This window comes from Phalangium opilio, unplaced genomic scaffold, assembly GCF_054372755.1.
Source record: "Phalangium opilio isolate 3A_F unplaced genomic scaffold, DU_Popi_V2 ptg000105l_1, whole genome shotgun sequence".
NCBI lineage: Eukaryota > Metazoa > Arthropoda > Arachnida > Opiliones > Phalangiidae > Phalangium > Phalangium opilio.
The window spans coordinates 8,909,581-8,933,769 of NW_028324207.1; the positions used below are offsets into that span (position 1 = coordinate 8,909,581).

At 36.8% G+C, this 24,189-nt stretch overlaps 1 protein-coding gene across 2 annotated transcripts in view; it reads left to right on the forward strand.

Moving 5' to 3' along the window:
• LOC149629856 (dual specificity protein phosphatase 10-like) overlaps nucleotides 1-20,396 on the forward strand; it is a 34,983-nt gene extending 14,587 nt beyond the window's left edge. For both annotated transcript variants that reach the window (XM_089851542.1, XM_089851543.1), the window contains exons 2-4: nucleotides 167-910; nucleotides 7,352-7,747; nucleotides 18,138-20,396. In XM_089851542.1, coding sequence (XP_089707668.1) covers nucleotides 217-910; nucleotides 7,352-7,747; nucleotides 18,138-18,508 — 1,461 coding nt within the window. In that variant the 5' untranslated portion in view covers nucleotides 167-216 and the 3' untranslated portion in view covers nucleotides 18,509-20,396. The remainder of the gene's footprint in view (nucleotides 1-166; nucleotides 911-7,351; nucleotides 7,748-18,137) is intronic.
• Nucleotides 20,397-24,189: the final 3,793 nt, after the last annotated feature.

A 24,189-nucleotide genomic window follows, 5' to 3' on the forward strand; every position in this document is an offset into this window, starting at 1 on the left:
CACTCAAACTAAGCCCCTCCCATCCCTGAATATGTAATTTAACAAGTCAATGCAGATATATATTCATGTTAATAAATAAATTCATGCTTTGAATCATAGGCCTAAATATCAAAAATCCCTGCCATTTGTGTTCTTAATTGAATTTAAATTTTTAATCTTTTTGCAGAACCCTAACGACGGTTTAAATTTCTCTCGGAAATTCCATATTTGTTCTCAATGTCCGGGGCGGCTCAACTCATCGACGTGTCCGGCATGTTGCATTTGGGAGGTGACCAACGACGACCCAGTAAACTACACTTGACTCTTGACCGCCGATTATGGGCGTCATGTTCTCCCAATTCATCCAACCATCACGCTTCACCTACCTTACCAATGGCCCCGAGTTGCGGCACTCGTGTTGTCAACTCCCCACCAGTCCAAAAGAAATGCCGTTTAGACCAGCAACAACAGCAACAATTACGTTCCCCAACGAACGCTAACGCCAACCCAAATAACACTTTCAGTAGCAACAACAACAACCTTAATTGCAACAGTAATGTGTCCAAGATAGTACGGTTTATGAATGTTGCCGAGTTGTCCGATCGCGTAACGCGTGGTAGGACTCGAAGTGGTACCGTTCTCCTGGATTGTCGACCATTTATGAGCTATAACGCGGGTCACGTGGTTGGGGCTTGGAACGTTAACTGCGCCGATAGGATAACCAGGCGTCGTTTGCAACAAGGTCGCGTGCCCTTATGGGAATTGGTGACCACCAAAGAAGGTAAAGAACTTTTGAAGAAAAGTATGCAAAAAGAAATAGTTGTTTACGATGATTCAACTAGTGACATTGAGAAGTTGCCTCCGTGTCATCCATTGGTACTTGTTCTCACTGCCTTGTGCGAAAATGGAGCCACACCAGTTCTAGTCAGAGGTCAGTGCCACTTTGCTTTTCTTATGGTTATCGAATTTTTATTTATCTAAATGTTTTGTTTTGTGTTCTTATATTTTCGGATAAAAGTTGATCTAAAAAACTTTTCGCTACCCTAGTTTTTTTGGTAACCTTTGACCCGTTTATACCTAAATTTAAATTCATTGAAATCGTGAGTTTCGGGGCTATTTAAAGTCTTCTTTTTTTTAAATTCAGGAAAATCATAAATTTTTTTTAATAATTCGGGGATATTATGAAAAAAATTTATTCAGGAAAATAATGAAAATTTCAGTAACGTTTAAATAAAGTTTTTCATTAAAATTAATTTAAAATTGTGAAAATTTCGAGGGTACTTAAAATTAATTATCAAAATCCAAAAAAATTTAATTTTTCTCTGAATAAATTAAATGCTTCAACTAAAAAAATAAGTAACAGCACTTCCGTTGTTAAGTTGGTCTTACACCTGAATATACTCCTGCAAATCGACTATCCTAAAATTGCATGACCTCTATTTAACATCCCATAAATACATGATTTCGAGTGATTTTAAAAGTGGCATAATAATTGCGTGTTGTTAATTTAGTAGGAATTTTAATTTGCGTCATTCGTTAAAATAAAATAAAATAAAATGCTCCCGCATCCTCGGTTGCTCTCTCAGACCTGCACGCTAATATCCGTTTCCCGCCTTTTTCGACATACACACTTCCGGTTTGAGAAAAGCGCAATCAAAAAATTAAAACTCGTACGAGCTTTTCAGCTTTATAGACAAGGTACGGGTTCGATCACTGAGGGCAATTGTATAAGCCTTGGCTGCTTCGCTCGTTTGATTTTTAGGTTAGGGTAAACGCTTTTAAAACATAACGGTTAATCTAGCGATGACTCATTGCAGCTAACTTCCAAACTTATGCCATGATGTTTTCTACCCTCCCTTCCTCTCCTCTATACGGGTTTTCAACGTGGCGCGATTCGAGCTTTGACGGTTTCCTTGGCGCAGTTTGGGTTAGCTATTGGAGTTGATTAGATTTATCGCGTAAGAATAGGCCCTCTTTAAATGGGGGCGGGGCCGCATTGTCTTCTGCTGGAGCATGGACGAAGCAGTACTGAAGGACGGATGGCAGAGGGAGAAAGTTGAAAAATACTCGTTAATTCGCCTTCTAGCGGCAGATTGTAGCTAGAATGGCATAGTTGAGTTTATAATGGTTGCATAGAACAAAGCCAAAAATGCAGTAGAAATTGTTCAAATTAGATATCTGATATCCAAAATTTAATTGATATGTAATTTATTTATTTATTTTCAAAATATGTGAATCAGAACTTTGGGATAAAAATTGGGAAAACCCTGCTGCATATGACCTCAAATAGCTAACCCACTCTGTTTAATACTTAGCGTTCATTATAACGAATGGGAAATATTTTCCTAGGACACTACACTGATTATCTTTCTCTATGAAGGTTGAATTGAATGAAAAATATTTTAGGCTTAGAGGTTCGGCGAACTATGTAACCGCGTAATGATTAATGTCTTAATAGCGTGATGGAACCATTTAACGCGACTTGCTGTTGTAATTGCCTTCAAATTAAGGTACCGTTTTGGTGGTCAAACCGCCTTTGAAAGCTTCTGAATTGCGTAATATTCACCATTGAAGGTTAGACAATAGATCCTATGATTTATTCATTATATCAGATGAAAATCATGATTGGGCTTATATACTTATGGTTCAATTAAGGCAGAGTTTATTTAAGTTAAAAACTTCTAAAGGTACAATCCTAAATTATCGGTCCTCAGCCCACAAACGCTATCAATTCGCCTCTTTAGGTTAATAGACAAGGGACCCCTAACAGCAAGCATGCAACCCACTTCCGTTAACGAACCATCGGGTCGCCGCGAACGTCCTATCCGTTTATCGGCACGCGAGTCACTCAAGAGTGAAGCCCCACACAAGGTCCCCCTAAATATAACCCCCAACGAAATAAGCAACCTAAACTCTTTTTCAACGATGATTTTGTTACAGGCCAAAAATGATGAATGGTTCCCTTAATGTTTAGTACTTAAGCTTCTCTAATGTGCTGTTTATCAACGGTAAATGGACGTAAGTTAGGTAGTTACCAGTTGTGAAGTTTTCATATGGGAAATGCTCTTTGGCCATTTCTGATTCGGAAAATGCTCTTCTTTGGCAATTTCTGATTCGGAAAATGCTCTTCTTTGGCAATTTCTGATTCGGAAAATGCTCTTTGGCAATTTCTGATTCGGAAAATGCTCTTTGGCAATTTCTGATTCGGAAAATGCTCTTCTTTGGCAATTTCTGATTCGGAAAATTCTCTTTTTTGGCAATTTTTGATTCGGAAAATTCTCTTTTTTGGCAATTTTTGATTCGGAAAATTCTCTTTTTTGGCAATTTTTGATTCGGAAAATTCTCTTTTTTGGCAATTTTTGATTCGGAAAATTCTCTTTTTTGGCAATTTTTGATTCGGAAAATTCTCTTTTTTGGCAATTTTTGATTCGGAAAATTCTCTTTTTTGGCAATTTTTGATTCGGAAAATTCTCTTTTTTGGCAACTTTTGATTCGGAAAATTCTCTTTTTTGGCAACTTTTGATTCGGAAAATTCTCTTTTTTGGCAACTTTTGATTCGGAAAATTCTCTTTTTTGGCAACTTTTGATTCGGAAAATTCTCTTCTTTGGCAATTTCTGATTCGGAAAATTCTCTTCTTTGGGACTTGCAGTTTCTGAAAAATGCACGTTTGCCAATTTATGTTTTTCGATTTTTCGAAAATGTCTACAAATCTAATACAAAATACTCAATCTCACACGAAAAAAAGTGTTAATAAATTACACGCGAGTAAACTAGTTTCCAAGTGGATAGGTTTCCTGTTTCTTGTGGTGGAAAGAAGCCCAAGCCTTTTACTTTCAAATTGAAGTGATCTGTAAAAAAAGCATGAAAACTATATCAAGTTTGGGCCGGGCGACAGTGTATAAAATGCATTTGAAAAAGATGGTCCCGTTGCGTTCTGCTTTGCTCCGTGCCGTGCCGTGTGAGTCAACGTTGCGGAGACACAAGAGTCAGTGTATGTATGTCCTCGTGAATCATCGCAGTTCTCTCTCCTCAACTCCTGCGAGCTCTATATATAGCGGAATGGATCTAAATATATTTTTATAAATACATAGGTTAACTCACTCACTCACTCGCACTCTATACTCTACTTCTCTTTAAGCTCTTAATTCTAAGAGACTTATACTCTGTCTCGTTTTCCATTTGCAAGGAGTGAAATTGAAATGTTATAAAGGAATATTTCATCTGAAAATGTTTTGACTTATTTCTTAAATCGCGATTTATTGGACTTGAATCGCAATTTATTGGACTTGAATCGCAATTTATTGGACTTGAATCGCAATTTATTGGACTTGAATCGCAATTTATTGGACTTGAATCGCAATTTATTGGACTTGAATCGCAATTTATTGGACTTGAATCGCAATTTATTGGACTTGAATCGCAATTTATTGGACTTGAATCGCAATTTATTGGACTTGAATCGCAATTTATTGGACTTGAATCGCAATTTATTGGACTTGAATCGCAATTTATTCGACTTAAATCGTAGTTTATTCGACTTAAATCGTAGTTTATTCGACTTAAATCGCAGTTTATTTGACTTAAATCGCAATATATTTGACTTAAATCGCAATATATTTGACTAAAATCGCAATTTATTTGGCTTAAATCGCAATGTGACTTAAATCCCAATTTATTTGACTAAAATTGCAATCGGTAAATAGCAAAATATTTCTGTAAAATACTGAACCAGAAGTTACTTAATCAAATCATGAAAAATAAATTAATTACTAGTTTGCGCAATATCAAAACCCTCACTTCCATCAAAAGTAAAATCTCGTACTGTTACTCCTTAGTAAATAGCAGAATGCTTTCATCCTTTCCTTTCTCTTAAGTCTTAAAGCACCCCTCTATATTAGAGAGGTACAGTCAGTTTTCAGTGCCAAGACTGTTTGGTAATGGGTGGGATTTGGGAACATATAGAGTTGTAGTAAGCACACGCCGGCATCGTATATATACCATCACCAAGATGTTTCAGTCTCTCTCTCTTTCCTCTTTGCGACTAAATGGATGGCTAATTAATGAGTGGGGTGGTGTGCTAGAGTTCGGACCCACAAAAGGAGACATCAAGCTAATTTAGGAGCGGTGCCACGGGCGGTTTGCCGCGCGGGTGACTCGTTCGTGACTAGTTCACCAAGCTCCGCACCCATTAGACACATCGGAGGACTTCAGTTGCGTTTATAGAACTCCCTAAGATCCTTCTCGACACTTGGATAAATTTATTTAGTCGCTGGTGTTTACTTACAAGCGGTTTGTGTGATTAATTTCCTTTGCTGTGTTGATTGCGGCTTCGAAGTTTCTTGTCACTAGTTCAGGTAAATTGAATTTTTGTTTTGAGCAACTGTGTCCTGATTTTGATCACCACTGCGTCCTGATTTGATCGCATCTGCATCCTGATTTTATCACCACTGCGTCCTGATTTTATCGCAACTGACCGCGCTGTATCAATAATACTTAACACAAAACTTAGAAGCCATGTAGCATCTTTTGTTAAATTGGATTATCCTTAAAGTGTTAGTGACATAATTTTCGTCATCCTCATACTTAAAATGCGAAAAAAATCCTTGGAAAATCTAGTTTATTATGATATGTTTACTTTTTTATTTGGTTTCGTAGCAATTTATTAAATTGCAATCAAAGTTTTGTGTTTGGAAAAGGCCTAGTTGAGATTTTGTTTCGTTTGATGACGTAGTAAGGAGAAATTTTCACTCTAGATGTCGCTCACGTGACGCGCCTGTTAGTGTCGCCGCGCCGCGTTAAGCCTAATTTATTCAGATTCGCGCGCGCGCCGCATTAGTAGACTCGGGAGTCTCGCGCTTGGCTTTTCCGCGAGATGCCGTGAAGGACGTATCAAGGAGAAAAACCCGCCAAAAATCATCTCCGCAAATTTGCCTTTGTCCCCTAAATTTCAAGTTTTCAAAGTGTTTTTTCTGTGTTTTCCCTCATAATTAAATATTATTCAAGCATATTTTTGGAATCAGAAGAGTTTAAACTCTCAAAGAAGTAAGGTTTTCTTTAGATTTGAGATCATTTTTAAATCACGTCGCTATTCCTTTAACTTAGCATGTCCGTTCTTTGGTTATCCCAAACGTGAAAAAACTGTCTTGGACTAATCTTAAGAACGGCCATTTAGCGATAAACTAGACGTGTATGTATTCAAATTAGAAGTTTTGTTCTTATGCAGGCTTAAAATATTATTAACCTGACACAACCCAAAATTCGTTTGGTTAAATGTTATCGTTGAAGTCCATGCCTTATCATTACGAAGTATATCAATCCCGCATCTAGATCTTCCATGCTAATACCGTAAAAACCCCAACAAATCCATCCTCGAATTCAATTGTATTGGCTTAAAATATCCCATCGAATCGAAAGTCGATTTAGAAAAGATGACATATCGTTTAAACCCAATCCTATAGTCAGACTGGTATCGCTTCAGTTCAATCTGTTTCAATATCAATAAAGCTGAAAGGGGACGCCCCTGTTCCTCGGTCGGGACTAGGAGATGGCGCGTGCATACGAAATGAGCTCGAGATGGGGAAGTACGGGGATAATATTACGGGGAAGCGAGCGACGTGTGGGGAGGAAGTTTGCTAGCTACGGTACCCCGACCGAAAATTCCATCGGAACCCGCAGGAATGTACGTCTATGTGTTTCCTCATCGAAGAATCTTTCTTTGGTGTTTCCCGTCCCGTCCCTTGTATAATAAGTCTTGATTGATGCTATCTATCTTTTGCTTTTGACTAGATTAGTAACCAACCGAGTTAGTTTAGTCTCCCCGTCGTAATGGAGATGTAACGACGTAGGTGAAAGGGGAAATTCATTGCATTGCATTGCGTTGCGTTTACCAAAGCTTTTTTCGGTAGCGTGTGTGCGGTCTATTAGTTATTTCACTGTTTACCAACCGGTACGCCGCCGGATTTGTGAGTTTTTAGATCAACTTTAAATTTTGAGTCGAGATGTTAACAGATAAAATTGATCTAATATCGAAAAAGTCTATTATTGGTCTACAAATAATTACTGATTCATTGTCTGTCGGGAGTTTAATTTAATCACTTTTTTAACACAGATTATAAATCGATAATTTTTTCACCACCAAATTTACATTATCGTATAGATAGTTTACAAAAATGGAGGATTCATACCATTTACACCAGGAGGCCAGACTACCTGTAGGGCAAAAGGGGATGGGTTTCTGTCCTCCAGGTAGCCCGGACTCCTGTTGTAAATGGTATGAATCTTCCTTCCATGTGTGTAAAATATCAATAGGGCAAAGTAGAAATTGAAATCCAATTAAAAAAATATTTAAAGTAAATAATTTTGTTTTTCCAGGTGGTTTCCGTGAATTTCAACGCTCATACGAAGATCTCTGTATGTCGAGTTCTCTTCACCACCAATCCTCTCCAGTCACCAGTCCCCTAGCTCCGAAATTCATCGTCGACAATGAGAGGCTGCGAGACATGGCTGATTGCCGAGTGAACAGCGATGATCTGATTAACCATGACTTACCGGCTACGGCCATCTTACCCTTCCTATACTTGGGCAACGAACACGACGCGTCCGACCTACGGGCACTCCGCGAATTGGGCATCACCTACGTCCTCAATGTTACTAATCATTTACCCGGGTACCACGAAGAACAGGGAGTAAGATACAAGAGACTTCCGGCTGCGGACACGTGTCAACAGAACTTGAAACAGTTCTTCGAAGAAGCTTTCGCCTTTATTGGTAAGCCTTTGTTTCCCTTTATTTTCATTACTATTATTATTGTTTCAAGTAGTTGAGCAATGAGTTAGGTATTTAAGATTGATAGTCCCAAGGTCTTGCGTGAGTAGGTTTATGTTTACTAAAATGTCGCCAAGAATTTTTCGGTTTTATTTTTCCATTATGAAATATCCCGGAATCGAACGAGGGTTGTTGGGTTGGGTTCAGTGTTACTAAACGGCCTATGGAACCAATAAGTATAGATGAAGCCTGAACGCCCCATAAGGGTCCGTAGAGTAGTGCTCATGCATGTTTTAAAAGACTTTTAGACTGTAGTTAATGACCCCTTATTTAAACTAAAAATCCCACCAGTTGACCTTGTTGATGGACCCGGACTCTTCTATTGTAAAACTCTACATATTTTACCAACCGCCTATTAATTTGCCAAAATGGTTCCTCTTCTGAAGACTAGCATAAATCCATACGGTCTTTATTCTGCACTGAAATAAATAGCGTATATTTATATATGCATTAATAAACAAGAAGAAATTTGCAAATTACGCAATACGCTTCCCTTATTTTAAAAAATATTTTTCCTCTCAACTTAATAAAGATTCAATTGGCGCGCATTTTATTTTCGTCAGCAACCTCCGCCAAAAATTCCAAACACGATCGTCTTAAGATTAAGAGAAAGGGTTCCTTTTTAAAAAGAGAAATTTCCTTTTAGAATAAATGATGGGGAAACCGAGTTTATGACGTAAGATACTTTTCCATGACGTAACGAAACGTTTGACGTAATTAGGAATGCCCGTCCGTCCCTAAGAAGTGTGGGTTGTTTAAAAAAAAACGTCAGAGAAGATTTCATCAAGATTCTAGCTAGGCTCGAAAGGGTTATTATTATAAACGGGCGTTTTCTTTTTTAACATTTTCTTTAAGACGCTGGATTTTTTAAGAATGTTCGCTTTGTTTGGTGTGGTTTTATACTTTGTTACGTGATCAGCGCGACGGATCTCAGAGACGCATGGCTAATTATATACTTTTAAAGTTGACGTTAGAAAACCGACAAACATTTTGTTCATTGCCATAGACTTATTAAGGCGCCAAATAGAGTGTAAAAAATAGGAGTGGAACGGTGCTCTGAGGACCTTTTGTTATGTCAGATTTTGTCACGTGATCAGCGCAAAGTTTTTACTTCTAATTTAAGTTTACTAAAGCCGACAACCGTTTGCCATAGACAAAGTAAATCAAATAGAAGTAGAAGGCTTTTTTGCCCCACGCTGTGCGACATTTTCAATGCTAGTTTATTGGATGCGCCATCTGGCGACTTTCTTTTCAGCTTTATTTATCATTTATTTTAAAAATGGCGACGTTCTAATCTCACTATTTTAACCTTTTTTCTGACTGTATCAAATCCATAAGCTCCATTTTCTACTTTTAATCGCAAGAATAGAACAATAATCTTGTAAGATCAGTTTTACATTATTAGGTTAAATTAACTTAATACCGTTGAAAGCTTAAAAATAACTGGCGAAAGTAAGATTTCAGACGGCGTTATGAATTGTATTTACTTGTGCGTAACGCTAGGTGGTTTTAATAGCACAAAATAATGACTTTTACTCTACTTTGATGCCATAGATGGCGTTAGTCAAAGACAGCTTATTCATAAACAATGGCGGTTCCCATTTCTACCCTTGTGGATTGTTCTTTATTTGTTTTCAACGCTACATGACTTAAAAAGCGGCTTTGTAATAAGGAATGTATACTTCAATTCGTGGCTAGATGGCGCTAGCAAAACCACTTACCGATAAACAAAAGTATCTTTCATTAATTTACCTTATTAAAACATGTAAACTGTAGAAAGGAGAATTTTGTAATGCCTAAATTAAGAGCCGTGCCGTAAAGAAGGCCTATAAAACAGACATCTTTGTACACGTACGGATCCAATTGGTATAGGGGGCTATCGTATATGTCATCACCGCGGGATTTCCGGAGGGGGCTCTAAGGGGTCGCGTATTAGGTTAAACCGTTACACTCATTCCTCGATCGCGTATAAAACCGCCTACCCTCTCTCCAATTTTATATTAGTATCTCCTACAAAAGGCGACGGGCACCCCGGCCGTGACGTGATCCTTTGCGTGACTCCTCGAAAGGAGGGTCAAGCGAAACCCCTCATACGTCATCGCCACGCGACTCCGTTCAGTCCCTAGATAGTCCGTAGTAACCCTAACCTCTCTGAACCGCAAACTGTCGCCGTAGAATTAAAAGCCTCGTGAACGTCAGGGGTGGGTTCTTGTAATATCAGAAGGCATCGGACGGACACGGACACTAGTGGCAACAAATAATAAGACAGGCCTCTTCGTTTATATGTAGGGGGCGCATACACACGCGCGCGTGATTCACACTCGGCACGTGGATTGAAACGCGCGCGCGCGGGCTCTCCGTTCCCGCCAAAAGCCGAAAAAAGATCTCGTGACCCGAGAAAAAAGGCGCCTTTTTTGCCTAGAGCTGGAAATAAGTTAGAATCACGACAGTCAGATTTTTTTTCTATACAATTTCGGAATAAGTCCTGTCATAGGTAATATAGTATTAGAAAAGTATGCTTTTCGAAATTGAGGTGACTCAATTATTTAAGTTCTTCTATATGGTTTGAAGGTTATTTAGAGAACTTGCATTTTGACAGGTGTAACTATATTAGAATTCTACAACCGGAATCTTTAAAACGTTATTGGGCGGTATTCAAAAACTAAAAAGGTTTCTTTGGGCAAGTTAATATCGAAAGAGCTCTTCTATACTAAACAATAGATAATTATAACAATTCAAAACGGTGCACTTATAACTGTCACGTTACTTATTGGGGGGAAGAGGGGGAGGGAGAAAAACCTGTTTGGTAAATTTCAAAATGGCCGCCGGTGACATCAGCCCTCACTTTTATCAAAGTAAACCCGACCTTATAGAATTAAAAGTCGGTGTGTCATTCTAATACACCATAAGCCCTACCAGGTTTTTGGCGGGAAATGGGGGGGGGGTGAAAGTTCATTGTGTCCAGTCCGAAACGGGTCCCGTCCCGCGATCTCCGCGCCATGAGAGGACGAAGGGGGCCCAAGGTGGTTGGTGTAAGGATAGGACACACTCATATCCCGAACTGGGACGGGTGCTGGTACAGCTGCCTCTCGAGTGACGCTGCCGCGTCATGGCTGGGTCCTTCGGTCTCCGAGAGAGAGAGACGGGGGTCATAGTCATACCTGCATGGGAACTAAAAAGGGCTTCCCACACTATTAGTCAACTCTCTTTTACGCCTTTTATATTCGCTTATTATAAAAGCTATCGAGTCGGAACACGTCATTTGCCGATCTCTCGAACCTAACTCGCGTTGAATGAGTAATCGGAACTCCGTTGGCCTCAGATCCCGACGATCTCCGTTTTTAGACACCCCCCTACCGCCCCCACTGCCTTTTCAATGACTGATAAATTTGGTTATTCATTCGGTAATGAAGGTATTGATATTCATTTTTATTTTAGTTCCTGTGTGGTGGTAGAAGTATATATGAAAAATATGATTGCAACTTAAGACTTACTAACCTTTGTGAGCTAACCCAATTGAACTTTCTGTAACCCTTGCTTTAGTTGTGATGTATGAAAAGATTTACTTCAGTTAGAGGCCCATTACCGCTAAAACAATAAGCCAATTGTAAATGCAATTGATTGTGGAATGTTTAGTCTTTGTTGTTAGAGATGAACTTCAGTTTAGGGTGCCTCAGAGTGCTTAATTTAATTTTATTGAACTTAAAACAAATTACTTCTAATTAAATAAGTTCATAAGATATGTTGGCCATGAGTTTGTCACTGGTTACTGAGAGCTTGACATCAAGTGACGTAGGTCATAGATTCTAGTAAAGTGACGCCTGTTGAGGCGCTGTCAAAGGCTTAGTAATGCAGACTAAATAGGACCTAGATGGAAGTCCTGCAAAATTAACCACCGAGTGTAGTCTGCAATTCTCGCTTGTCGTTCTGCTAGAACTAGCTCGAGCTGAAAGTCTCTAGCATTACGAAGTATAGCTAGTTTCATACTTATGGAACATATCTTATAAACTTATGTTATTTTTATTTACTTTCATGAAAAATTAGTCGGCTTTCAACCTTGCATCACGTAGCTTTCCTAAAAATTAGTTTACACAGTATTTGCACCCGATTCAAATCTCCATTTATCCTTGTGTGTCTTGTGTGAACCCCACGAACCTAATTGCGACGTATAAATAGGTCTTTTTCATTTTGAACTTTAATTTTAAGTTAGTAAACAGTCACAATGTTGGCACTAGAACCGAAACGAACCCAATAGAAAAAAAATACCAAAAAAAAATAAAAAAATCTGAATGTGAAGTTGGTTGCATTTTGGGGTCACCAGACTTGTTTCTGGTATTCTTAAATAGCTAAGTATTTTCTCTCTTAGTCTTAGTCTTAGTCTTAGACGAAGACACGGTTAGTTTGCGAGTGATGGAAAGACTGGGGGGAGGGGAGGGGGCGGAGCGTAAACAATTTTTAGAGAAGGTGACTCAGAAGTGGGACTTTTAAAAACCTTCTTTACACGCTCTAGCTAGCTTTGCTTTAAAAGGCCGCTTTGCTGGCTTCGTTTGAAGATACGAAGAGAATTAGAAATTACGAAACGAATCCAGGCATTTAGCTGATTCACAACTTGGATTTTTTCTAGGCAGGCCTATGTTACGTTTCAATAATAAATATTGACTTTTTGTGTGTTATATATTAATATTTATATTTATATTTATATTTTAACGAGAGGGTAAACTGTGTAGTTTTTTTGTTTAATCAATGCAGAAACCTAATCTAATCTGCACGCGTTATTGTTGCGTTTAATTTTGGTTTCAATAACGTTTTTGATAGTTTTAATATCGGAAAACGTGAAATTATTTGAAATCATAATTATAACCATAAGTTCATAAGATATGTTCCATAAGTTTGTCACTGGTTACAAACTGGAACTTGTCATGAAGCGAGGGAATCACATCAAGGCTATGTCAAAGGCTTAGTACTGACTAAATATTAAGATGGACTGCAAAACCGAGTGTAGTCAGTTCTCGAGCTGCAAGTCGCAACAATTAAGAAGTATAGGAAGTGTCATACTTATGCAACATTTCTAATAAACTTATGATGATAACGATGTCAGATATCCCTAGCTTCCTCCATAGTGTGCCGTGTGCAATATTCTAACAATAACATGATGAAGTCGTAACTGTGTCGTTTTATTTGAGATATCAGCAAAGTTTACAAAAAATATACATTTATCAAAACATTTAATTTATTATATTCTAGTTTAAAAATATTGCGCGATTCAAATTTTATTTGTTTAATTTAAAGCTCACTATCCCTTTAAAATTGAATTCTAATATATACTTATGGCGTTCTCTTTCTAAAAAAATTACTTAAAAATATTTATTTATTTGCAAGTGTTGAAGTGGTGATAGTGAATTTTTAAGTAGAATTCGATATCAAATTTTTGCAAACCATCCGGGGATATTGTTTCTGGTTGAGTCAGCCCTTAATGGTACCTCTTTCCTCTTCCTCTAAACCTAAAAAACAATTTGGGTGGAGATTGGACAACAACAGCAACGACCCAGATTTTTCCTAAAATATCGACACGCAGTGAATTCGTTTAAATACATAAAAACTTCCATTGTTTAATTTACAATATTTATATCTAGGGACGAATATTTTATTTTCAACCAAGTCATTTCCTCGTAAATTTTTTTTTTGATTAGCATCTGTTACCTAACAAGATTTAAATATTATCATAAGTTTATAAGTGATATGTTCCATAAGTATGACACTATTTATACTTCGTAATGCCAGAGGCTTGCAGCTCGAGCTAGTTCTAGCAGAACGATAAGCGAGAATTGCAGACTACACTCGGTGGTTAGTTTTGCAGGACTTCCATCTAGTCCGGTTTGGTCTTCATTACAAAGCCTTTGACAGCGCCTCACCAGAATCTATGACCTACGTCACTTCATGACAAGCTCCAGTTTGTAACCATTGGCAAACTTATGGAACATATCATGAAATTATGATATTTTTAAAAAAATAATAAATTTATCGTTGTGCTTAGGATTAGTGAATAGCTTAATTTCTCCGTGTATCAAGTTGTTCTGTCTAATTTAGTTTTGTAAGTAACCATTGAGGTTTGAACTTGCGCAGTAGATACTGCGCATATGACTGCAATTAATTCATAATACAAAAATAAACGCCATAAATAATTTTCATGTTGACAATTATAATAAAATTCTTGGAAATAAATTAATTTAGGGGTCATTGTACCCTAGAAGAGAAGGTCTTTAATCTATTTATGCATGAAGAGTTGTTTTAAACATAGATGTGTATATTTAAATGGCCGGGCGTGGGCCATACATAGCCAGTACTGTAGTATGTAATCTCGCTAAAATACTGGTTACGTAGTCTCGTTTTTATTAACTTCGCCTCATTTTATACTAAACCGCAAAACGAGTATTCAAAGACGCGGAAAACAAAAACTAACTCTTATATGTTTTTCTTTCAATGTAACCTGAAAAGAAGTATGACTCATCCATAGTGAAATTTGAAATTCTCGCCTGGATCCTCTAATCTTTTTATTTATTTGAACAATTTCTATGGAAATATAGTCCGTTAGCTCCTTCGACTGTAAGACGTTATTGCATTAGGAAATTCGCGTAGGGTTTACCATGTATGAGAAGGAGAGTCAATGGTAGAAGGGGGATGGTAACTATAACGGTACAGCGTGATATATTTCTCACGCGCATCTACCTCGGCGCACAGCCAAGAGCCAGTCGTCACGTGATCCGTTAGGAATACTGGCCGTAAATATCTATTAGGTGTGGTTTTCCCAGGCGCTTATACAATGCATCTGCTTTTGTATTATATTTATGCGTTATAAAAGGTAAAATCAAGAATGATTATGCACTCCATAAAGCAAGAATAAGTGAGGGTGTAGTGGAAATTTAAAGCAAGGGTGATTAAGAGTGCAGTTGGAATTTTTTCTGATAAAATTTAAAGCACTGATGATTAAGAATAACGTGGAAATTTAACGCCATAATACTAAAAGTGAGAATAATTTAGCTCAGAGTGAAATTTGACCTAAAAATTAAAGCAAGAATGATTAAAAATGTTGCGTTAAAATTTAGAAGCAAAGGTGATTTAGCATGGAGTGGAAATTGGCTACAGAAAAAGAAGAGTGTGATGGGAATTAGGCATAGATATTTAAAGTAAAAGATACCTCACATGAAGTTAATTTTAGAAGAAAAAAAATCCAATTTCTAATGAAATATTCGACAATATTTGTGACGTACCAAAGCGCTAACTGATTTTAGTTTGGCCTCTTTCACGGCAATCAATTTGTAATCAGTTCTAGGGCTTCGTTTTTGGTGTCTCCCTCTGTCCGCCGTGGTTCTTTATCTATCTCTTGAGCTGCTGGAACTAAATGCAGCAGGCCTTCTTTGCTTCACCAAACTTGAATTGTCAGGAACTCGGGGCACACGCTTCTAATAACCTTTCTATGTCCATTCAACGAACTGGGCGTACTGTGATGACCCGCTTGCTCCTTGGCCGTCTAACTGTGTTACGTAAGGATTATTAAGTCGATGCCCCGACAACTTAAATAGACACCGTGTAGATTAGGTTTATCTTGGTTATTTCCCAAGTGGAGGGGATTTCAGGTTAAACTGTCCGTGTTGTTGGGATTAAAGGACTTTGACTCGGACTTTGAGGAGCTTCGCTGAATTTCAGAAATAACGTAATGTTAAAGAGATTATTGCGTTTAGAAATTTCGTGAAATTCTGTGTAAAAGTTTTCTTTTTAATGCAATATAAAAAACTTTAAAATATGAAATTCTGTTTTTAAAAAATCTACTTCATCGTATTTACGCCATTACGCCATCTAGAGGCAGTTGTTGTAACGCATAGTTTCAAAATTGAAAACAAGTCCTCAGGAACACTAGTATTCAATGTTCATAATATTAGCCACAATACAATTTTCTAGACATTTTAGACACGTTTTAAAGTTGAAAAATAAAATAAACGGTTTTAAACTTGAATTCTTAAAAAACCCAGACTCTTTTTAAACGCTCATTTAGCTCAAGGTTGCTTTGATTCGAAGAATAGACACGTGTAAGCATCGTGCCTAACTGGTCTGGATGGTTTGAACCCTTGAGATGAAATCTGAAAGAAAACCGCCCTTTCCACGAATTTTATACTAGGTCATTTTCGTGAATAAATTTTAACATTTATTTCAAACGTAATTGACAGAAAATGCAATGCTAGCAGACGATAAGAGTTGTCTAATTGATCATTTGTATAATTGGTTTATTGTTTTTGTCGACGTCACGTTGGGCCTTCAGTGCACATTTATCTAAGAGATAAAATTTACTGTTCAGTTTCCTAGGTAACGCAAATTAGGTTTGGTTATGTGTCAGCCAAGGCTTAGCTAAATCCCCAATAATCCATAGTGCTAGAATTTTGCCAGTAAAGAGGCTTTTGGAATGAAGTTGCCGCATCTTCAATTACCTATTCATCAGCACGCAACTCTATGGCTTTCGCGTTCCCCCAAATTACCAATAATTAAAGCGGTAACACGATTTTTCCGAGGCGTACAGAGTGTGTGCCTAATCGCGGTTTCGTTTCAATCGAGGGTGGTCCACGGAAAACCTTATTCGTGCACCCAGCCCTCTTCCGGAATGAAAGGTGTATTGTTAAAATGTCGCCTAGCACAACTGACAAAGGCTAGGCTCTCCTTTTGTTCTTTATACTCTTAGGGTCAGGTAATATTAGCTACATCGACTGCACAGACATAGAATTCACGAGGACAATGGAATGGTGCTTAAGTCGAACGTGCAGTAGAATGAATTCAGGTGGGCGTTGGGTTAGTTTGGCCTACCAGGATGTTAGGAAAGTCTACTCATGAACAACCAACCCATTCAATTTGTTGAAGTTAAATATAATTTATCAATATTTTGCCTGAAGGGCCACCCTTAACAAGTAATGAACGGAGTATTTTACAGATAACCCTTTAATTTAAAGTAAGAAAACTGAACCACAATGCTAAATTAATCAAATCCTCCAATTAAAACTTGTAAACGGGGGCCCTTAGGGCATGATGTCACAGAACATTTTACCCTCAAAATCACTCCTAGATTCATCCCACCCTCTTTTGAAAATCTTGTATGGATAGAAACGCTGTAAACACACGGTTTATTGACTACCTTCGTTAAAATTACGGCCAATTAATCCTCGATGTTTGAAGTTCACGTCAAAAAGGGATTTCTAAAATACCTGCTGAAACAAACGACATTGCTTGAAACGCGTACGTCATGGTAAATTTAATTTGATGTCCAAACAATTTTTCCCTACCTGAAACGGACGGACTACGTCACCTTACCACTAATCTGACAATGTAATCTTGACATTAACATCGTATGACAACGTGTCATATCACATTTACCACACCATAATCTCGAATCGATTTGTTCAATGACGACGTGCATGTATGCATTTTGTATTCATTTTGAAAGTGGCGGGGGTGGTTGGGTCGAATTAACGATTTTTTCTTACACGAGCGGAAAACTTCGTCGTCAGGTGAATTGCGTGAAGGGGAACGAAAGATTGAAACCTTTCTATTATGAGTCATCGGTATTTTCTTCCAGAGCTTTAAATCACGTTAGCGTTAATATTACAAAGGAAAAACCTAGCTTAGTTTTTTGTGTAAAGATGCTTCACGATTGAAGTTGAGGTTAGTGAACTCGGAACAGGGTTCATACATGAACTGGATAAGTCAGGGAATTAAAGTTTTTCCTAAAAAATCAGGGATGAGTCAGGGATTTTGTATGGTATAACCAGGGATAGATATAATTTTAGAAATAGGAATGGAGAACAGAGTAATGTGGGTGCGCGTCAAAGTCCCGGACCCCCTTCCACGGGACGGAGGGGGGGGGTATGAAAGAAGAGGCGGGAGGGTCATAGCGACAGAGGTAAAAGGGAATTACGTATTTTTCACCGTCCCCGTCAAATATCTGCATGATAATGTCTATTAGAGACTAACCGTTTGTACAACTTTGAAATTAAGTAAAACGATGATAAATTAGGCCTAGAGGTTAATTATAAAGACTATGAGTTTGCCTCCGTCCTAATATTTAGCAAAACTCAACCGAAACACTTGTAAAACAGTAACTTCCAAGGTATCACTGATATTAGACATGCAATTTGCTAAATTGTGACAGTGCATAATGAACAAAAACCTACAAATATACTTCTCAAAAATATATAAGATTAGCTTTAGCATTGCTCACAACTACAGTTATTTATGTTTTCAAAATTAAAAAGTTTAACCTAACCAATTTATTTTTTTTTTATTTCATTAATAGATGAAGCTGAACGACTAGGAGGTCGAGTTCTGGTCCATTGTCAAGCCGGTATCTCACGTTCGGCCACCATTACAATCGCCTACTTAATGCACCACACTAGAACGTCCCTAGGAGATGCCTACAGAATGGTTAAAAGGAAAAGGCCCATAATCTCCCCTAATTTCAACTTCATGGGACAACTAATGGAGTTGGAACAGTCCCTAAAATCCTTGAAAACCAGTCCAACAGATGGCGTTATTCAACAACAATCCTCATTGGATAGTGAGCCATCTTCACCCACGTCTTCTGGTGACTCCAGCGAAGTCAGTTCACCCGTTGAACGTGACGATATCACGCGGGCTGTACCCTGTTTTCAAACGGCGGACTTATAACAACGCGGTTACTTTCTCGACGAAGATTTAAACGGGACCAGCCTGACATGTTCATATTCATAATCCCCAAGAAAAGAAAACCCCAACCAAATATGTGATAAAACGTACTCTCTCTTCAAAAAAAAAAAAGTTTTTTACTTTCTCTCCAATATCGGTAGGGAAAATTATTAGTCCGACCCTTCCCGGCTGGCAGGCTCATTTCATGTCGTGCGCCGAATACCCTACTGAACTAATTTAAAAACAGCCTTATGTGTGCCATTACATTACGCGAGTTGTTTCTTAACGCTGTCGACGTGTTTTTTGATAGTTAATAAATTATCACAGTCATAAACAATAACTTACTTGCCGATGTCAAAAAATAAAAAAAATGTTTTTCGAAAGATACGAATTAAATGCATGTGTAAAATTAAAGAAAAATATGATTGATTGGAGAAATTGGATATAAATGAATGTTTGGTATTATAAATTGTCACGTTTTAGCTTGATAAGTGTGTGTAATTATTAAGGAAGAGCTCTTAAGTTTGATGGGAAAGCAATAGAAAGATTAGTGCAGTAGTGAACACCCAACGAATTTCTAAAATACTTCCACATTTTTTATAAATCTTAGCCAAATATTTGAACAAATTAACGGATAGTGATATCCCCATTTTCTAAAAGTTTACATATTAATAACAAAAGTGATATGATATGATAATAAGTTAAAGTACTACGAAGTGTTATTGACGTAGGTAACATCTGACGTCACTATCTTACTTCAGAAAAGGAATATTATTATTTAAGTAGTTTAATAACGAGGGGGACGACACTCTAAACATGATTCAGATTGTCTATTCCGTCGGTTTTATCACCACTTTTGTTATTAAATTTACACATCGATATAAAAATCAATTAAGAAATTTTCCTAAAATCCAAACCAATCACGAGCTTCAAATTAATTAATTAACTTAGTTCTCCATTAGTCAACACCAGCAGGTGCCTTTTGGTATTTATAAACACGTGACGTAAAAATAACGAATTTTCTACCATTTTTGTAAGAACTTAAACGGGAATTTTTATACACGTATTTTTACATTTTCATAATTGGTAGCTCCGAACTTAGACATTTCTCAAAATAAAGCGATACTCTGTCTGAAAAGGAAAAACTAGAGTTTAGCTTTAAAAATGCCAAAAGAAAATAATATAATATCCTAAAGTGCGTTAGAGCGTCTTCCCTTTTTCAAAAAAAAAAAAACATCTGGAGCCATTTTAAAAAATTACGAATGAATGATTTTGTATATATAATTTAATGTGAAACTTTTGTGTTAAAACTTAGTCTAAAGTAAGAAATAATAATTTTTGTTCAATATTTAAATTTTCTTTTGCACACGGCACTACACACATCTTCAACATAAACATGTTAAAAAAATCAAATGGCGATCTGACTTTTTTTGTATTACTTCAATCACTGAGCAAATTCTAGTCTTTGAAAATTAAACAAATTGATAATTATTATAATTAAATATGTACTTTAAAAATTTAATATATGTTTTTGTAGAACCTTTCCCCCCCGTGTTTTTTAAAATTACACAATTCACAGCACGCTGTTTGGTTCATTTTATGTAAATGTTAACGGAAAAACTTATACGCAATACGGGCCATCTTGTTTCTCCCCGTCTTAACTTATGATGCTTCAAAAAATGGGCGGGTACTAAAGCTCATGACGGACCGTGATTCCCTGTGTTGCGTGTGAATATTTCTGGTGAAAATATATCAATAACATTTGTGTTTATGATAAAACAAAATGAATCCTTTCCCAATTACCAACTTCATTATAATTCAACGCTTAAAAACCAAAAAGAACGTTGAATTTAATATGGTTTTTTAATAAAAATATTTAAAGATAAATAAATTTGTGTTTATTTTAATCTTTTTTACACCGATTTTATTTTAAAATGCAGACTCGAACCCCGTCACCATTCTGGCATGACGTAATACTACCGAGTCTCTATTAGGTAAAATCGGGTAAGTATCGTCTTCATTTTTTACAAAGTTTTCCAGAGTTTTCCATTGGATGTTAGGTCTGTCACCAAGGAGCAATGTTTGAGGAGCTGTAGCTTTAATGTAACGATATTTCAGTAAATAGTCATTTTCACTCTCAACTTTTTTTCAATGTAAGTAAGAAAATGTGTACTGTTCTAAGCGGTAGTAGTTGGACACAAAACCACAGTCAAAAAATTAAAACAAGTAGAAGTAGTCCAGGATATCGAGGGCGTAGTTAAGCCTAATAAAATATTGACCCTAACCAATCGATGAAGCAGGAGTTTCAAAGGTCAACTTTTTAGACATATTTAAAAGTAGCATAAGTCATAAGATCAATTCAGGAAGTTTAGAACTCATGCTAGTTTTTCAAAGCCCTGCCTTCAATAAACATCTACCTAAGATGAGCATTTTGGAAAGTGTGGAACTTTGCAAATTACAAGCACATAGAATTTAAATCAACTGTGGTCTTGAACTTCAACCAAACGTTTTCTTCTACTTCATGGTGATGGAACACCAAAATGGTAAGTCAAATTATTTTTCTCTCCATAATTCATCACAACATACCTGCAACATTGACCTTTTCAATATGTAGCGACATTTAAATAGGTAATGTGTCAGTTGAAGAAATACAATCAGTTGTTAGTAATACTTTTCATGAAATTTCTCTTTCAAATAAATAAAATTTTTAATCCTTAAATATTTGGGGACTGTACAAGTTAAGTAATTTGGTATGGTCGGAAACTAATATTTCATTTGTAATCTGTTTACAAACGTTGTAAAAGGTCCCTTCGAAATTGTAAACTATTAATTACTTACATCTATTCTATAGCTGGTAATAAAAAATAGAACGTTCGGCCTGACTTGTGTTGTCATAATATTATTAAGGTAGACAATAAGGTCAATTCAATTGGTTCCTTGTACCATTGAGCAGCAATACTCATTGACCGAATCTCGCCGGTTCTTTGTAAATGTGCTGTTTTAAATTACAAACTGAACAGTGACAACGTGAACGAAAGGGTAAAAGAGTGTTCAGTTTTGAGATCGCAAATGTGCTTTTGGCTGTGCCTTAACGTCCGCACTCACTTTCTGATGCCAAATTTATAATGTTAATTAAGAAATCTAGCGAAGTGTTTGGCGAAATCGTACGTGTCAGTGTATCCGAAAACTTGGTTCTTGAATAGCTTAATGATTACTGCTAACATCTAGTAAATACCCCAAATCTTATAACCATGATCTGTAATTACTAATGTTGTAATCCAACATTCACGACTTTGCCCTTGAATGATGTTAAACATAAATAACAAAATGTCAGTCAATCGTAGCAACCGACCTAAGTTGTTTTAAGCAACTTTGTCCATGTTTTTAATTTTCCTCGGGTCAGGGGTCAAAACAACAACAGATGTTATCACCGAATGTAGAAAAACATATAGATCGTAACAGTGGTCCATATTCCAAATTTTATGTCCCTGACCTTGAAACGTTTTCTTCAAGCCATCTTTTCCAACCATTTCATTGTCACTTAAATACCCATTTATTTTGTTATTTGGACAATGGCGTGATCATTTGTTTGTTATTTACAAAGTCAATCGGCTTGTAGAGTACTCGAAAGGTTTCTTGAACTCATTCATATTCGTAACTAAAGTGGTAAGTCCCTGTTATCTGCATTAACAATTGTGCACACCGTCGATACAAATACACTTAAGCTGAAGCATTCATTTCCGCTGTATTGGAAGCCATTTATAGATAAGCGTTCCATCATCCGGTTTTTTAATCACAGGAGATATTAATAGACTTTCTACAATATTTTTAGCAAAGAGAAATTGGAATAAAATCCTTCCGTAGTGCACAGTATGATGTTAACGACATACTCCAAATTTTCTTCATTCCTTGTAGCTTATTTGGTCAACCAATTAGGGCTCTACTGTAATTTGACTTTAATTTTAACTTTAATTAATTTTTTGGCTATTGGAGACCTACAAAGGTTTCGTAGTGCCATTTTTGGTTGGTAAAATTCATGTTCATCAGCCATTAAGAGTTACAGATATATTTAGTGCCATAAGGGTTTGAATTCTATAAAAGCCAGCCAAAAAAACCCTGGTTTAATTGTGTATCACTAAAAGAAAACCATTTCACAAAACCCATCACTAAAATCTTCAATTTTGACTGATTTAAATGCTTAAACAATTCACTTTAAAGATAGTTTAAGATATTTATTGTATCAACTTCAAAGAAATATCTATGATTCTTGAATGACAATTTCTATTCATTTCATGCAACTGCTAAATATAAAAACCAGGGATAGATTTAATTTTAGAAGTAGGAATGGAGAACGGTTAGTATTTACTTCAATCCGACTCATAGCCCACCGAGAATTGGGCCCCTCCCTCCAACACGTTACGAAAAGTTTAAATTATCTTATTGGCTCACTTAAACTACGTTTTGATGAGGTTGCTGACGGGGTCGGCGAAAAATAGTGAAGTAATTCTTCTTTACCTCTGTCGCTATGACCCTCCCGCCTCTTCTTTCTTAACCCCCCCCTCTCCGTCCCGTGGAAGGGGGGTCCGGGACTTTGACGTGCGCCCAGATTACTCTGTTCTCCATTCCTACTTCTAAGATTAAATCTATCCCTGTAAAAAGCCAATAAAACAATAAACTACAAAAAAGTAAAAACTTGCTGGGCTGGGTTTTTTTTAATGAAACCCGTGTGCCATCCTTCTCTCATTATTCCCTTCTGGTTTAATTTGTATTTATACAGAAGATTTTCAATGGCATATCGAAAGAGGCCATAGGTATTTCATTCCTTTGCTCAGAGACAAAGTGAACCAAACTTCGATCTCCTTACCGCACACTTATTTTTAGGGTTGTAAGTCGGAAAATTTTCCGGAAAATGACCGAGCTATATTTTTCCGGAAAATTTTCCGTATTTTTCCGCTACCTGTTTCTCAATTAAAAAGTTAAAACTTTTATATTTTTCAATTGCCTTTCTTTTCAAAACATTCATTATTTTTTTTCGGTGAATTCGGAGGGGGAAAAAATTGTCCAAGGGTACAGAGTCTAGTGACCCCTATTCTCTATAGCAAAAGCTCACTCATTGGCTATCGCTTGCATGCATAGGGTTACTGTTTGCTCTTATGGCGGTATAAAGCGTTAGAGAGTCGAGACCTAACCGTTAAGAGACCCAAGTGAAACTAAAATTATCAGGCATAAAGGATAGTGATCGTCTGCGTCATTGTAAGGGAAACGAGGTGTTATGTTGTTAATGTTATTAAGTTTGTTAACTCTGTTTAAAGTCACAAATTATGGGAAAATCAACCAGTAATATTTGGCGGTACTTTAATAAATCTAAAGATGGCAAAATAACTGGAGAATGTTTTAAATCTTTAAAAGTTTGATAAGCTCACTTAATTGCTAGTTTTATATTTTTCCGATTAGCGGAAAATTTTCCTCTTCGCGGAACATTTTCCGCGTTTTATTTTTCCGGAAAATTTACAACCCTACTTATTTTATTTTGCGCTTGGTATTAGGGGAACTTTTTCTTCTCTTATTTGTAATATTGGCGAATGGCATTGTTTTATCGAGTTAGCGAAAACGACCCCAACCTCTTTTAAAAAGCGTGTTATGAGTCACGGTGTTAAAAAAATGCTCGCGGGATAAATGTCTCA